The following is a 16659-nucleotide window of genomic DNA, read 5'->3' as shown; positions in this document are numbered from 1 at the left end:
CTTTAATGTACACAAAAGCTACTTTTATACAGCCTGGAATGTAAACATTAATTTGCCTGCTACTGGAGAACCTTCTTCTCAGTTCCCTCATCCTAACTTCTTTCTGCATTAGTGTATATGTATATTTTAAGCAACAGCAGCCTATGGAAGATGCTTCTAAAGGAATCTATAAAATAGAGGTTTAATGTACTAAGGGCATGAACAGGACTTTTGGATCTTGACAAACATAGCCATTGTTGAAGTTGTAGGGTTGGATTACTGAATAAAAGCAATAATAAAAAAAATAAATATATATATATATATATATATATATATATATATACAGTAATGCACCATTGTATTTTGCAGAGAACATATACTCCTTTATTTTTTAAGCGATTGCTAACCCAAACACACATCTTGAAATGAAAAGTACAAAACGCTCCAACATTTGAAAATAATAGCAGGTAGCTTGACTTGTAATGCCCTCTGGTACTTGGAAGTAATATGACAGTTTACAAGGTGATTGTGATAGCCAGCAAAATGAGTGTGTTATACTTTATTGGATTTTAAATTGGCGTATTTTACATGTATGTACATAATGTTCTTTCTTGTGTGTTATTCACAAAAGAAGTTTGTTAAGACATTAATAGATATACAGGCAACAGTAGTCACGATAAGCAAAGACTCAATGGGTCACATTTTCTGTCTTACCCTCAGGTACCGCAGTGGAATTCGTGGCTATATGAAGTCAGTGGTACTGGACCTGCTTCGACGTTACTTGCAGGTGGAAATGCAGTTCCAGCAAGGTAGTGATTTATTTTGCTCTACTTCAAACAAGCCAAAGTACACTGGATGACTAGCAGACCATAACTGACATAATTTTGTTAAACTTGACTTGCTTGTATGGAATGTTATTTGATTTTAATAAAATCAATAAAATGCTAAATAAATAAAGTTAATCGCGTTAAAGTATAATACTAATTTTTTTTTTTCTTCTCACCTTTTTAGCACACTATGACAAATGTGTTATCAATCTACGGGAGCAGTACAAGCCAGACATGACTCCGGTTTTGGAGTGCATCTTCTCTCACTCACAAGTTGCCAAAAAGAACTTCTTGGTCATTTTGCTCATTGTGAGTGTTAGTGATAATGCTGACCTGAAGGGAATCATTGTACAGATAAGTGGGATGTAAATAGAAGAGCAGGGATTTTAAAATGTAAGCTTTTTGAATGAGCAAAACAGAGACAAAGGTCATTGGGATGGCTGAACCCTAACGGTTGTGAAGTGATTTCATGTACAACAGAAACAAAAGAGAAGAGACAGACTGACATGTTAAGTTTATAAACTAAACCTGTGATAAATGTCTAACTTAACTCTTTAAAAATGTAGGGAAGTCCAGTTATCCTATATTCTGCAGCTGAGGTTCGTCTTCATTTTACAATTATGAGCATCAATTCCACATTTCTACAATATTTGTAAAAAAATATATACAAAATGTTATTTTGTTTTTGTTTTGGCAGTTCGTGCTTTTCTCCTGAGTGCTTTGTCCTTGCTTTATATGACAGGACCAGCTCTGTGGCCGAGACCCAACTCTGGCAGATGAGCTGATGGCAATTTTGAATGAACTCACTCAGCTTAGCAAGACGGAAAACTCCAAGGTAGCTCTTCGTGCTAGACAGGTGAGCTGGCTGTCATTAATGAGATCTGAAGCATGCTCATGTCAGCACTTTGATTGTACAACTTTTTCTTTGCCTTAACAGGCCCTAATTGCATCCCACATGCCCTCTTATGAGTTGAGGCATAATCAGGTGGAATCCATATTCCTTTCTGCCATTGATATGTATGGTCATCAGTTTTGCCCTGAAAATCTCAAGGTGAGCTGCTTCATTGAAGTGAAAATCTGTATGGTTGCAACTTTTAATGCTTATTCAAAGTGAAGTTAGCAAGGTTATTAGCAATGTCATTACTGTTAAAGTAATATAATGGTGTGCTTGTTGGCCTGTGCATCCCCATTTAGTTATAAAATAATTTTGTCCTATTGTTTTACAGAAAATTGTTTATGTGATTTATTAATTTACTTATTTATTTTGTGTTGGTGCTAATGATCAATTAGTTTTAAAAGAGGCTTACAAATATGACAAGGTAGGTTTTATCTGAGTGGCACATTGCTCCCAGCTTTAAGGACCTGGGTTAGATTCCCAGATGAGTGAATGTTAGTCCTTTCTCCTAAGTCTGCCCGATTTTTCTGTTGGTTATCTGGTTTCCTCCTCTTTTCTAAAGACAAACCTGTTAGTTTATTTGGTGACTCTAAATGGACCCAAAATGAGCAAGCATGAAGCTGTATTATAGGCATGCCCTGAAATGGACTTGTCTATTTTAGAATGTGATTCCTGCTTTGATACTGGGAATCTAAATGGATCTTTCTTGTTTCCACTTCTAAATAACATAATCTTTGCAAAGCCACTTAATCAAAATTACCAACACTGTTGTCTGAGCCAGACAGTGTGCCAGTCCATCAAAGAACCCATCCATTCACACACCCTCACTTATTCACACATTTGCTAATCAACCTGACAGCTACTTTAGGGATGAAGGAGGAAAACTAATCCAGACACAGAAAGTGTGCAACACTGACCGCAAACCCAGGTTCCTGGATTCATGAGGCTACAATATTGGTCACTGTGCCACTTTGTAAATATCCCACCATAATAATCTACTCCCTTTTTTTTTTTCTTTTTTCTTCAGAAACTGATACTGTCAGAGACCTCTATTTTTGATGTTCTGCCAAATTTTTTCTACCACAGTAACCAGGTTGTGTGCATGGCTGCCCTAGAGGTAAGCTGTTCCTTTTGGGAGTGTGGCTCTTAAGGTGGATATGGTTATTCTGCACGTTCTGTGGAACATGAGCAATGCATAAATTACAGGGACTACATATTTTACAGTTCCCATTTAACATTTGGTGGGAGTGGGTCTTGGTGAGATGTTTTTCTTGCAGTAAGCAATGGAAGAGGAGAGATGACATCAACAGATGTATCTGGGAACTATGACTATATGCTCTTAATGATTTCACAAAAAAAGAGAAATGTTTTTTATTCTCTTACTCCTATACTTGTTTGATTCTGATTGTCCTTCTTTCGTGAAATGTAGGTGTATGTGCGAAGAGCCTACATTGCGTATGAATTAAACAGCTTGCAACACCACCAATTGCAGGATGGCACCTGTGTTGTGGATTTTCAGTTCATGTTACCCTCATCCCATCCCAACAGGTACTGTTTATGCTCCTTGTTCCATAGTCATGATTTAAAGATCAGAGGAGACAAACAAAGTCACACAAGAGTTGAGTATGCAAATTTAGGACATTTGGTGAAATTAGAAGCTTCACTATAACTGGTCATTATTTTTTTTTGGTTTAAGAACACCACCATGAAGTGCTTTAAGAAATAAATATCTGAATCTCAAGTTAAATTCAACAGTCAGTGCTGTGGAGGAATATTCACCCCAATTTCAAAATGTTTACTTATGCTGAAAAAAATTGAAAAGCAAGGAGCAATCAGAGCTTGCAGTCTGGTTTATATTTCAATAATATTACTTTAACCTGCCAAGTTGTGCAGATTAATAAAGCTATAAAACAAAAGCACATTTTAGAATGGGGGGGGGGATTAAACCCAGACTTGTCACTTTAATTTTTAATAGTGCCAGAACTTATGTCACATGTAGATATATGTTTGTGTAATGTATGCAGCTACTTTGTGTCTTAAGGTTGAGAAAGTCAGTTACATGTCCCCTTATTACATAGCTATTTTAGCATTGAGTTGTGATTTCAGAATCTGAGCACTTTTTTTCTGCAGAGCCTGCATTTCCACGTTAATTTTCGCACAAAGTAATATGCAGTAGCCTAACAGTGTTCACAGCTTTATTAAAATGTATTCAGATTTTTATCCTATCAGCAAGTTTCCCTACCACACACCAATGTTAATATTTTGGCCAGAATCTTATCTCACAACATCAAGCTACATGTTTTAACAGAAATTATCAAAAATTCAATATATACTTCATCTAATACATACCCAGCAGGAACAGAATTTCCTGAGGTCTTGATATCTTTGGATACGAAAAAGCTTTTGATAAACTTGAATGATGCTACTTACTGGTCATATTACCCAACTGTGGGTTTGAATTGACTTTAGACCCTATGTATCTACTTGAATTAAACTATTATATTCAAGGACAGAAGTATCATTTAGTATAAACAGAATAAGTTCAGTTTAGTAAGTGGAATCAGCTAGTGGTGCTCTTTTTCGCAGATATCATTTGCCTTGTTTATAAATCTCTTCAGCATCTGTATATATATACAGCCAGACATTTGGGTAATTGTAAGTGCAAAATTATAAGGAACAGTCCAAAACTTCAAAAGATTGGGACAGGCATTTAGTAATTTTGCCATTGATTCCTCCCTCCTGCTAAATAACTAATAATTACTTTAGTGATTACTTCATAATTAGTTTTTTTATTTCCTTGCTGTTTTAGATGGATGTTGGAGGGGGCATTTGTTCTGATTTCAAAAGGATACACAATTTCACATCTCATTGATTTGTAATGTACTCATTGTAATGAAATCCTTAAACTTGGTAAACATTAAAAAAAAAGCAGCAAGTTCTTTTGAATTATCTTGTCAAAGGAACATAGCTTTTGTTTACTCCAGTTTGTTTATTTGGTAGCCATAGTACTTGGGGGAACAATAAATACTGAGGAAAATTCTTACATGTCTGAAGTGCACCACCTAAAGTCTAGACTTGCAAATAAAAAATGGCTAGTTTTGTCTCAAATATTGCAAAACATGTTGAATTCTTCGTTAACCAATACTTGAACGAACCTGTTGGCTGAGTGAGGAATTTTAATATTAATAAGTATTTAACATTATTCCAGTATAGACTTAAGATCATTTTTCCCTAGTATTAAATTGTCTTTTTTTTGCCCCATTCACAGTATGCATTGTCTTTTATTCTGCATCACCCTAAAGTTAGTTACTATGTTGTTGTTAAATGATAAAATTCCAAACTAACATATTTGTATTGACTGATTCAATTTCAGAGGTTGCAGCCTCACTCTGAACAGGTAGAGTACACTTTCCAACTCTCCATAGCATATAACTGATTACATGTAATAAGAAAAAGCATGCCAACATGGTGTCAGTGTGGCTGTAATATATCTAGTTTGCTCATTTTCTTGTCTTAACCTGAACCCCTTAATTTAATAAATAGCGATTTGCAATTTATTGGTAACACTTCCTGTTAAAAATTCAAAGGTTGGTAATAGGAAATCTTTGCATACTTAAAACTGCTTTGGTCATCTGAGAATTTCCTTTAACGTCCTCTACTCAGACATTTGTCATTGTGCTTGCTTCCATGTATCTTCAAACAGGCTTGTACAAGGGGAAGTATATTCTTCTTTTTTTAGAAGAAAAGAGAAAATATGTTCTGCTGGAATGAGAACACTGGTGTTCTGCATAATTATTCTAATGTTGTTAAATGTATTCCTTTATTTCTAACTCTGCAAATCACAGTAAATGGAGGTTAAGTAACAAGCTCACCCACACATTGTTTTGCGTTCTAATTTTTTCCTGACCTACTGAATTTTAAATCTATAGTAAATGATAACTCATTAAAGCACAATCTTTAAATGACATTGACCAGCTTTTTTATCCATTACTTAGATAAATCAGAAAGACACTATACAATACATAAATAACCCAATAAAAGAGACAGTCATGGATCAATGTGTATGAATGGCACTACCTCTTTGTCTGCCTTCCTGCCACTTTCCAGTTCAATGTGTTGTTATATTATATATATTATTATATTATATTATATTATTATTATATGTTTTTATGGTCAGGGCAGCATACACATTTACAAATGTGAAGTAATTAAAATAAAATGCAAAGAAGCACAGAAACTCCACTCCATACACAGCTTTTACATTTGTGCCCCAACCTCAGGGCTCCAATGTGGTGCCTGAACCTTTACCTAACAAGTATGCTTTTATTATTTTTCTTCTTTGTACAATGTTGCTTTTTGTGATTTAATGGCCAATATGTGTGTATTTTCTTTTGCCAAAAAAAAAAAATCAAACATAGATTTTTACAGTTTTGTCAAAAAAAACGTATTTGTTATATATTGAAGTTAAAGAAAAAATGTTCAGAGGTTTCCTTCCAAACATGTCTATGACCAACTCCCTGTCTTTGTCTTTGCAGGATGTCCGTACCTGTTAGTGCCGATCACTTTGATCTAAATCGCCAGGGAAGTGATCTCTTTATGGAAGGTGCCTTCTCTCCACCCTGCCAACGGATGGGTGCTATGGTTGCTTTCGAACGCTTGGAAGATCTCACAAGGTACAACACCTTTTTCTTTAAAGAAAACGGACTAGAGTGTGTATCCCATTAGGAAATGATGTTGTGTGCCATCTGTCTGTGGTAAAGCTTAATTACTCCAAACAACTTAGTGGCCTGTTACCCTTACTGTACATAAGACAGTCTGGGTGTCTGTCTGAGTTAGTGATTCCTGCCTGGGACGGATGGGATCTCCTTGAAATCCTGTAATAAATAGAAATCAGATGGATAGACCCCGACTTTTAAATAATAGGTATAATAGTAACATATAGAATTAATATCCAAGCAAATAGATTATTTTATTGAGACAAATGCTTCCTCTGAGATCTCAGCAGGTACACTCTGGGGAAATTCTGAAGGCATTTTTAAGAGGACAGATTATTTCATACCTTTCTCACGAAAAAAAATGTAGGAAACCAAGAAAAAACGTCTTGAGTTAATCAGCAACATTACCAGAATAGATCTTGATTACGTCAGTTCTCCAAATGAGGCACTTTATAGGAAAAGACAGGTTTTACAATTATAATTTAACCTCTTGACTACTAAAGAAATGGGACAGCTTATCTTTAAATTGCAACATTATTATGAACACAGAGATGAGGCCAATAAGATCTTAGCCCAACAGATCCACAAGCACAATACCGTAAAGCAATAACAGCACTTAACAACACAGACGGAGAAAAAATTGACTACAAAAATGTAACCTATACACTCTGCCCTTTGGCACAGATTCTGTTCATAACTTTTATGGAAAGAATTCCTAGGCACACCCAGGGCAATGAGGGGTCCGGTTTGGTGGACTCAGGATTGGGTCACTGCTTTTTGCAGATGATGTTCTCCTGTTTGCTTCATCAGGCTGTTATTTTCAGCTATCTCTGGATCGGTTCACAGCTGAGTGTGAAACGGCTGGGATGGGAATCAGCACCTCCAAATCCAAGACCATGGTCCTCAGCCTAGCCAAGCATAAGTGCATGGATCAAACTACTTTGTACTAGTCCAGAAGCCTCAGTTTGTGTTGACATTATTATTTCTGACTAACTCAAACTTGAATATGGTACTTGACAAGGATGCCCCTGATCACCTTTACTTTTTGTCTTCGTCATTAAACCATTGGCTGTCTGCTTTTGAAATGCACCAGAGATAAAGGGGATTCTCAGAGGACTTGAACAGAAAATATCACTATATACTAATGATATGGTACTGTATATATCTGACCAACCAAATTCTGTGCCCGCAGACCTAAAAGCATTAGCAGATTTTCAAAAGTTATCTGAACTCAATCAATTTGAATAAAAAATGTACTCTTTCCAGTGAATTCTCTAGCTCACAATGCCAGACTGGATACTTCCCCATTTATTTCAGCTGATCAGTTTAAATTTCTAGGGTTAAATATCTCAAGCAAATGTAAAGCTCTTTTTCAACAAAAGTTTGCTGCCTGCATGCAAAAAAATTAAATAAGATGTGAATAGATGGTCTACCCACCATCTTGCATTCAGGAGAATGAATATTGTTAAGATGACTATCCTTTCCAAGTTTCTCTTCTTATTTCAAAGCATCCCCATATACATAAACAAATCATTTTTTAAGACATTAAGCTCAATCATAACTTAATTCAAAACATCCATGCATCCAAAGGGAAACTTTACAATGACCTAAAGCAGAAGGGAGCATGGCACTACCTAACTTTTAATTGTATTACTGGGCAACAAATATACAAGCGACCTGGACATCGACACAAATCAATGAATTTACACAAGCCTGACCTGCAATACTTCTTTATATTCTCTGCTCTGTGACCCAGTCAATAAAAATTACGTCAATATACTAATAATCCAATTGCCCTTCATTTTCTCAGAATATGGAACCAATGTAGGAAGCAATTTAAGACAGAGAAGTTTTTTTATCAATTGCCCCTCTACATGACAACCACCTTTTTGAACCCTCTCAGACTCGTACACTATTTAATGTCTGGAAAATGTCCAGGATTAAAACACTTACAATTTCTTTGAATCCTACAATCAATTACGTTTCAGTGTAAACTCTCATTAATACATTTCTTCCACTACTTTCCAGCTAGAAACTTTGCTAAACAGACCCTGCCAAATTTTTCTCACTGCTCACCTTGTTCTATTCCAGAAGAAATACAGATCAGTCTTGAACATTAAGATAGCATTACTACAATTTATAAAAATAAAGTCCCTTCCTTTCAAAGACCCCAAAATACATTGGGGAAAGGATCTGTTGCTTAATATTACAGAAAATGAGTGGAAGGCAGCCATTCAAAGAATACACTCTAGCTCCAAATGTGCAAAGCACTCAATCATTCAACTTGTATTAAGCGCATGTATCTTGTTTAAAATTGTCTAAAATGTTTCCTGGACAACATTCAACCTATGAACTTTGCGGTCTAGCTCCAGTCTCACTGGGCCACATGTTCTGGGTGTGCATCAAATTAACAACATTTTGAACAAAAGCCTATCTGATAGCCTCGATGCAACAAACACTCTGAACCCATTAACAGCTGTGTTTGGTGGACTCCAGTTAAAATGGAGAAGGACAAACAAACTGTAATTGCCTTTACTGCACTACTAGCACATAGACTTATCTTGCTCAACTGGAAGAATCCCTCCTCACTACTTTTAAGTCAGTGGGTAACTGATGTTCTATGCCAGTTGAAATTGGAAAAAATCTAATTCTCACTTAGATGATCTGTTCAAAACTTTTTAAAAACATGGCAGGATCTAATCAATACCATTTTAGAATAAACTTCCACTTTGGACTCTTCCAGTCATCCTTTCTTGTTTCCTTTTATAGAGTATCCCTGGATGCTGGCTCTCCTCTCTTTCTTTTGGCTGGGGGTTGAATTTTTAAATAAAAAAAATAGTAATAATAATAATGGGAACCAGATAATGCAGTTGTCCATATCCTCTCTTTGCAGAAACTTTGATGAATTGATCTCCTGCTTTGCTGACCCTCTACTGGAAAGCCCCCTGTTCACAGAGGCTCGCACAACTCTTTACGATGAGGAAGACTGTAAGGTAAGTTGGGAAGATTGGATGTCATTGTAATCCTGGAGAAATATTATCTGATAACTCACTAAATGATTTTATAAGTTATGCACGTTGATGTTCATACATCTCCATGTGCACTTTGTGGATTTGATGCTTTCTTTATCTGAAATGGGATCTTGGTGACTGGGATTGCTGTGGTTATATAATTTTGACACCATCTAAATCAGCAAAGCTGAAGAACTGGCAGTGTCAAAGGTATTTACTCAACAAAGTATTAAAATTTTTCTTCACTATGTCAGAGTGCTCCTTTGTAACTTTAATCATTATCATACCTATTAAAGTATTATGCAAATAAGTGATTGTTCCCTGCAGTACATACTACTCTATGCCATTTACTTTTATTTTCTCATCTCTCAGAGTTTAAAGGAAGACCCAATACACATCATCAATGTATCCATAAGGACAGCTGATGAGCAGAATGATGATGATTTAGTTAAAGCCTTGGGTACATACGCCCAGTCCAAGGTATTTTTTTTACCCTCTAAACAAGAAGAGATCTTAAGAAAGAGACTGAAAAACAATATTTATAAAATTAGAAAGGATGGCCCTATTCAATGATAATTAACACTGCTACCCCATCCTGTGGCCCTAAACTAGAATGAAATAATTTGATAATGGATATACTGTATATAAAAAGGCAGCATCGCTGTGGCCTCAGTGCTTCACGGTCCTATTTTCAAATATGCCACCTGTCACTTTCTGTGTGGAGTTTGTGTATTCTTCCTGTTTCCACGTGGGTTTTGTTCAGGTAGGTAAGAGTTAAAACACCATCTTCCATAGGAAGTTACTCATGGATGGGAATGGCCATATGTTCACATACTGCTGTGGAGTGTGAATCTCTCTCCCAACTACTTACGGAAAAAGAAATTGTGTGTCAGGAAATATTGTCATGTTGGTGTCTTTCCTTGTACAAATGCAGAGCTCTAACACTCAGTGAAGGAAATGACAAGTGGCTTTCTTATGGGATGCTGTAATCTGCCAGTTTAGTGTCAAATCCTTTAAGTATTTGTTTTCTTCCTTTTCAGAAATCTGTCCTTTTCGAATATGGAATTCGAAGAATCACATTTCTGATTGTGCAGAAGGTAAAATCATAATTTGTCCAAATGTATATTTATATTGTATATGTATGTCTCTGTGTATTTAACATGTTATAAATGTGCATGTTTTCAGTTTCACAATCTCTGAATCAAGTTGGATACCTTTTCATGTCTTCCTACTAGAATATTCCTTGCAAATTTAAAACAAAACGGCAATCACTTTTATCACTTAGTTAATTGGTGTTTGCAATTGCTGTTAATCATCTGTGTCAACTTTAATCATGTGCCTCTCTCATCTCTAATCCCTTTTCTTCTTTTCTTTGTCAGAGAGAGTTTCCTAAGTTCTTTACTTTTAGAGCTAGAGACCAGGTAAGAATCGCTTTAATATTTCTGTCATTTTTCTTTTTTTGTGTGTACCTCTACTAGTTGCAGGGATCTGTCTTATTTAATTTAGAGGTGTCTGCTAAATATTGATTTCACTCTAATCTTGTATACAGTAGCAATTTGTACCAATCAAAATTAGCAGTACCATCCCAATTAAGCAGCTTTACATTCTTTGTTTTGCAACAATAAATTTTGAGAGTCAAAGGGATGGAAATATTTTTATAACCATTCTAGCTCAAGCTGATATGCTCCAAAAGGGAGGCAATGTGGCAAAGAGAAGCTTTTATTAGGATTTGATTATCCAGGAGCTTTCATGTGTTTGTTTGTTTTTTTTATTAGTTTGAAGAGGACCGTATTTACCGAAATCTTGAGCCTGCCTTAGCTTTCCAGCTTGAGCTGAACCGAATGCGAAACTTTGACTTGACAGCAGTTCCCTGTGCCAATCACAAGATGCATCTCTACCTGGGTGCAGCTCGAGTTGAGGAAGGGGCAGAGGTCACGGACTACCGTTTTTTTGTGCGGGCTATCATCCGTCATTCTGATCTCATTACCAAGGTTTGCTGCTAATTTGTCTGTTAGTTGTTTCTCCAAGAGTAGAGAAGTTAAAGAGAAAGTAATTAACATGTGCTGGCGATTATATAAAAAGTATTGTCTAAACACATCCGTGTCCTTCGCCAGGAGGCATCATTTGAGTACTTGCAGAATGAAGGTGAGCGACTGCTGCTGGAAGCCATGGATGAGCTGGAGGTGGCCTTTAACAATACAACCGTTCGCACAGATTGTAATCATATCTTCCTCAATTTTGTTCCTACTGTCATTATGGACCCTTCTAAGGTTAGATCACCATCCAGGATTTCCTTTGTTGCACATTTCGGCTGTAGATAATTATATTTTTGCATGTATTTAATTACTTAAACATTGTTGTTTTCTGTCATATTGTCCCACCCACCATTCATATCCTAGATGACTTCTCTCCTACTCTTGTTTTTCACCTACTTTTATTTTCTGTACCATTTTAATTATTAAAGCTGATATTGTGCTTAAATGGCTTCCTGCCTAATGCTGACCCCTGCCTAATACTGCTGTTGAAAGAGACTCCAGCTCCATGATAAATTGGGCCCAGAAAAGTGATGAATGAACGCCACATGGTTTTATAACTAATAACAACTTAAATGATTAAAGCCTTTTTTTTACTTTAAGGATAAGATAAATCCAAAAATCTTCACCAGCAATATGATTTTTATGAGTATTTTTACTTAACTATTAAGGGAATTTATTTTAATGCTGTTTAAACGTGGGCAGCATGTTGTCTTGCACCATATGCACCCTGGACTGATTTGCTCCATAAATGTGGAATTTGCCTTTTCATGCAATGTTAATGTAGTATACAATCAGGGACTGTGTTTTTCCCAAAAAATGTAACACTTTTGAGTTATTTGATCCCAATAAATTGCACTGTTGTGATTTGGGTGGTGTTTTCCACAGAAATTTACCACGTTTTATAGCCTGCTACCTAATGCAGGATTCACTAATGTGGTGTTCTCTTTACTAACAGGAATGACTCTGCATCTCTGCACATTTGTACTGTAATAAGCAGATTCAGAAATAGTCATTCATTTTTAAAGAAGATATTATCAAATAAATATCCTTTTCACAGTTTAAGTTAAAACTCATGTGGGAAAGAAACACTGACACTTAAGCAGGAATCACATGGGCATTAATCAGCACCCAGAGAAGTGCTGTTTATCATGGTGACTGTGTAAATCTGATTACTTGCACCCTCCACTGGCTATTAGAGTTCTCTGTAATAGCACCTTTTGGTACCTGCTCCATTTAATACTATAACAACATGACATTGACAGCAGTGAGTGAAAAGAGCATCTAATGTTACTTCATACGTGTTTCTGCCGTTAACATGACAGTATCACATGAAGACCTATGGGCTTCTCTTGTAATCATAATATTTAGGTGCAAATAGCATAAAGGGAAATAATGACATTTGCAAGAATGACATCAATTGGGCATTGATGAGTAGATTATCCCATGCACTATTTGTTAAGGATCTTGTGCACATTGGTAGAACATTTATGGCCTAGCAGATGTGTTAAGTCATGCTGAATTCTTTTAAAAATCAATGATCTCGCCTCTACAGATTGAAGAGTCAGTGCGTTCAATGGTTATGCGTTATGGCAGCCGGCTGTGGAAACTGAGGGTTCTTCAAGCAGAACTCAAGATCAACATCCGTCTGACACCCACAGGCAAGGCCGTTCCCATTCGCCTTTTCCTGACCAACGAATCTGGCTACTATTTAGACATTAGTCTGTATAAGGAAGTTACTGACCCTCGCACAGGACAGGTGAGATTTTGAAAGCTACTGTCTGGAGAACAATATTTAGAATTTAATCAGAGAGGGTTTTGTGTTCAAAGTTTCCTCTTTTTACTCTGAGAAATACCATTTATACTGTCAAGGATTTTGCTTGTAGCAGCACCTTAAAATGCCCTACACTGTATGATTTTAGCCCTTTTCAGGAACAGATGATTTTATTATTTAGACTTCAAAATATAAGTATGTCACTTATATGGTTATTAAATCTACTATACTTAAAAGTGTAGCTTATTTTTGATGTTGTGTGCTTATTTTTGTAGAAGTCATTCAGTGCAATTGAAAAGAGAGGAGAAGAGTTTCAGTAGCTTCCCAAATTAGGTCATTTGAATCCCTATTTTTGCCCTCCAAAAAGAACGCTGGTTTGGCTTGTTGGCTTCCAAAATCAAAATGCTGTTTTTGATTAATTCTAAGAACATCTTTTTCTGAAGGTTGCTACCTGTTTAAAACACATGTTGCTGTGTTATTTTAGCCATTCCTCCCAAGATGAGGCTGTCCTGTACCCAGGAGACAGGCCATAAGATTAAAATAGCTTTGTTTACTTTTATCTGGCCCTTGGAGAGCGTGCAGAACCTCTGACCTTGTAGCCTGGAAGGCATTTGCCAGGATTCAGTTGCAAGTGTCCACCCCGCCATACAGTCCAAGGTGACAGTTTGGTGTGTAGTGTTTGAATTTATCTGTTACTGCTCTTGTACACTTCACCATATTCATTTTCTGTCTGAGTAAACAGTGTGTCTTAACACATGCTTATTTTTTTAGATCATGTTCCAGTCCTACGGCGATAAACAAAGCTTGCTGCATGGGATGCTCATCAACACTCCATATGTCACTAAAGACTTATTGCAATCAAAGAGGTTCCAGGCACAGTCTCTGGGTACAACATATGTGTATGACTTCCCAGAAATGTTCCGGCAGGTAAATATTGGTCATTCAAGTGCTGTTGTGTCCATATTTGAATGATATTTACCACAACAAGTCCACTAGGTCTGTAATACTGTTTCTGTTAATTGTTTGACCAGAGCATGGACAACTCGTTTTGCTTTAAATTTTCTCTGATTTTAAGTTATTGGTGCTTTAATTATCATTCGGCTACATTTGTAAAAGTTTTTGCTCTCGCATTTAGGCTCTGTTCAAAGTTTGGGCATCAGAGGTGGATTCCCCAAAAGATGTCCTGATGTGTACAGAGTTGGTCCTGGACAATCAAGGCCAGTTGGTGCAGATGAATAGACTTCCAGGAGGCAACGATGTAAGCTCAGCTCTGATAATAGTCACAGTATATTCTTAAGCAGAAAGAAGTCTAGTTTGTTTTTGATTGCCTTTTTATTTTTTCTTTTTGCCTTTCCTCATGTAGGTGGGAATGGTGGCCTTCCGGATGAGGATAAATACTCCAGAGTACCCTCAGGGTCGTGACCTTATTGTCATCTGCAATGACATCACTTTTAAAATTGGATCCTTTGGGCCTCAGGAAGATCTGCTGTTCCTGCGTGCCTCTGAACTGGCGAGAACTGAGGGCATTCCACGCATCTACATTTCCGCCAACAGTGGTGCACGGATTGGTTTGGCAGAGGAGGTTAAACATATGTTCAATGTAGCCTGGATTGACCCAGGAGACCCTTACAAGGTATTCTGCAGCATATGCCACTTTGTATATTTACCTTTACTAATCAATATTATACAATTTGCCTACAGTTACCAAATAGATTTAAATACTATTGCTCCGGAACCATCTGGCAATGCTCCTTTATTGAGGTTTTACCTAAAAAAGTAATTATAATGCTGTCTTTGAATTTAAACTGATTTTTTATGTCTGCTGATTCAGAAAATCCCACAATGTGTTCTTTTCTTTTTTAATGTGTTCTTTTGAATGCTATCTCATGTTCAGGGTTTCAAATATTTGTACTTGACACCTCAAGACTACACTCGAATCAGCTCCTTGAACTCTGTGCACTGTGAGCATGTGGAGGAAAGTGGCGAATCCCGGTATGTAGAAGATATTTGTTAAGTTTTTTTTTTTTCCTCTTTTTTTATAGTCAAAGTTGCAAAGTATTATTAAACAGTTTTAGTTTGCAGAAATGTGCACCATGAAGAAGTGTGAGGTCTGGGGGATAAATAAATTCTAATTTATGAACAAAATTCGTCATTTCAAGCATAGGATCACATCAACTCCTTTGCTTTCTTGCCAGTAACAGTCTCGCAGGGCGATAGACTTGCATTTCAGTAAATGACGCAAGCACACCTTTGTGGATAGAGAGATATGCAAGTTATTCATAGCATATGGGTTATAGAAGACTGATATATGCATGTATACACAGACAATGGACAATACTTTTAAATGGCCTTGTGCCAGACTACATCAGTGACCTTCTCCATCGCTATGCACCTGTTCGCCCACTAAGGTCCTCTGATTCTGGCAATCTTTTTGTGCCCCACACTAACCACTGTATAGTGCGCAAACTTTGGAATGACCTCCCTAAATTAATTAGATCAGCTGACTCAATTCATTCATTTAAAACACAACTTAAAACTCATCTGTTGAGAAAAGCTTTTAAGTTAACATTCTGCCCCTTCTTTTAGTTTACCTCTCTGTCAAGATGCTCAGGATAATTTGTGTGTGTGTGTGTGCTATATCACAAATGATGTTGTTTGTTCAGGCTTTACTTTTATTATTGATTTCAGTATTTTACTCTGGTTTGTCTTTTATTCTATTTCATACTTTGTATCTCCTGTATTTATCTGATTAGTGTTCTGTGTAAAAATATTTGTGTCCAATCTTGCATATACCTGCTGTTTAAATAAGCACCTTAAGCATGGGAAAGGTGCTATATAAAAAATGTATTGTTATTATTATTATTATTATTAAGAAGAATAATAATAATACACAAGCATACATCTAAGCCATCTTTCTGTATGTCTTTCACAAATTAGATTCCCTCTTTTTAAATTCTTGTCCAAAGAATTACAAGTAAACATTGTTTCTCCAGGACCAGCTTCAACGCTTCATTAAGATTTCCAGACTATTAGCTGCTTAAAAGATTAAATCAGTGTTTGCCTTATTAGTTTCATGGAGCCTGCATACTTGTCTTGTGTGCTTCTGTGAGGGAATACATGCATGTGATGTCACACATTTTGAAACTTCTAAATGTCAGAGAGATGGCAGCTGCAAGCCTAATAGAAGGCATTCTTATAATTTTACCTTTTCTATTAAATACACTAATATCTGTGGGCACAAATTCTCTCCCACCTAGGTACATCATAACTGATATAATTGGGAAGGAGGAAGGCCTGGGAGTGGAGAATCTGAGAGGTTCTGGGACCATTGCTGGAGAATCATCCCTTGCTTATGAGGAGGTTATCACAATTAGCATGGTGAGTGTCTGTGAAGAGGGCATCACCATTTTTAATTTTAGTTAATG

The 16659-nt window shown here is 36.5% G+C and overlaps 1 protein-coding gene across 5 annotated transcripts in view; it reads left to right on the top strand.

The window, feature by feature from the left end:
• The window catches only part of acacb (acetyl-CoA carboxylase beta), a 70615-nt gene that overhangs the window by 44111 nt on the left and 9845 nt on the right, over window positions 1-16659 (top strand). For 4 of the 5 annotated variants that reach the window (XM_039771805.1, XM_039771801.1, XM_039771802.1 and 1 more), the window contains 20 exons: window positions 700-788; window positions 991-1115; window positions 1549-1662; window positions 1744-1857; window positions 2729-2818; window positions 3131-3249; window positions 5075-5098; window positions 6237-6374; window positions 9310-9409; window positions 9800-9907; window positions 10468-10524; window positions 10807-10848; window positions 11203-11418; window positions 11542-11697; window positions 13016-13219; window positions 14006-14161; window positions 14370-14492; window positions 14598-14867; window positions 15129-15226; window positions 16492-16612. In XM_039771805.1, coding sequence (XP_039627739.1) covers window positions 700-788; window positions 991-1115; window positions 1549-1662; window positions 1744-1857; window positions 2729-2818; window positions 3131-3249; window positions 5075-5098; window positions 6237-6374; window positions 9310-9409; window positions 9800-9907; window positions 10468-10524; window positions 10807-10848; window positions 11203-11418; window positions 11542-11697; window positions 13016-13219; window positions 14006-14161; window positions 14370-14492; window positions 14598-14867; window positions 15129-15226; window positions 16492-16612 — 2464 coding nt within the window. The remainder of the gene's footprint in view (window positions 1-699; window positions 789-990; window positions 1116-1548; window positions 1663-1743; window positions 1858-2728; window positions 2819-3130; window positions 3250-5074; window positions 5099-6236; window positions 6375-9309; window positions 9410-9799; window positions 9908-10467; window positions 10525-10806; window positions 10849-11202; window positions 11419-11541; window positions 11698-13015; window positions 13220-14005; window positions 14162-14369; window positions 14493-14597; window positions 14868-15128; window positions 15227-16491; window positions 16613-16659) is intronic. The other variant, XM_039771803.1, reaches the window with a different exon arrangement.

Source organism: Polypterus senegalus, chromosome 12 (genome assembly GCF_016835505.1).
Source record: "Polypterus senegalus isolate Bchr_013 chromosome 12, ASM1683550v1, whole genome shotgun sequence".
In the NCBI taxonomy this organism is placed as follows: domain Eukaryota; kingdom Metazoa; phylum Chordata; class Cladistia; order Polypteriformes; family Polypteridae; genus Polypterus; species Polypterus senegalus.
The sequence above is the reverse complement of the archived record's forward strand: the minus strand, read 5'-3'. Positions and strand labels throughout refer to the sequence as shown.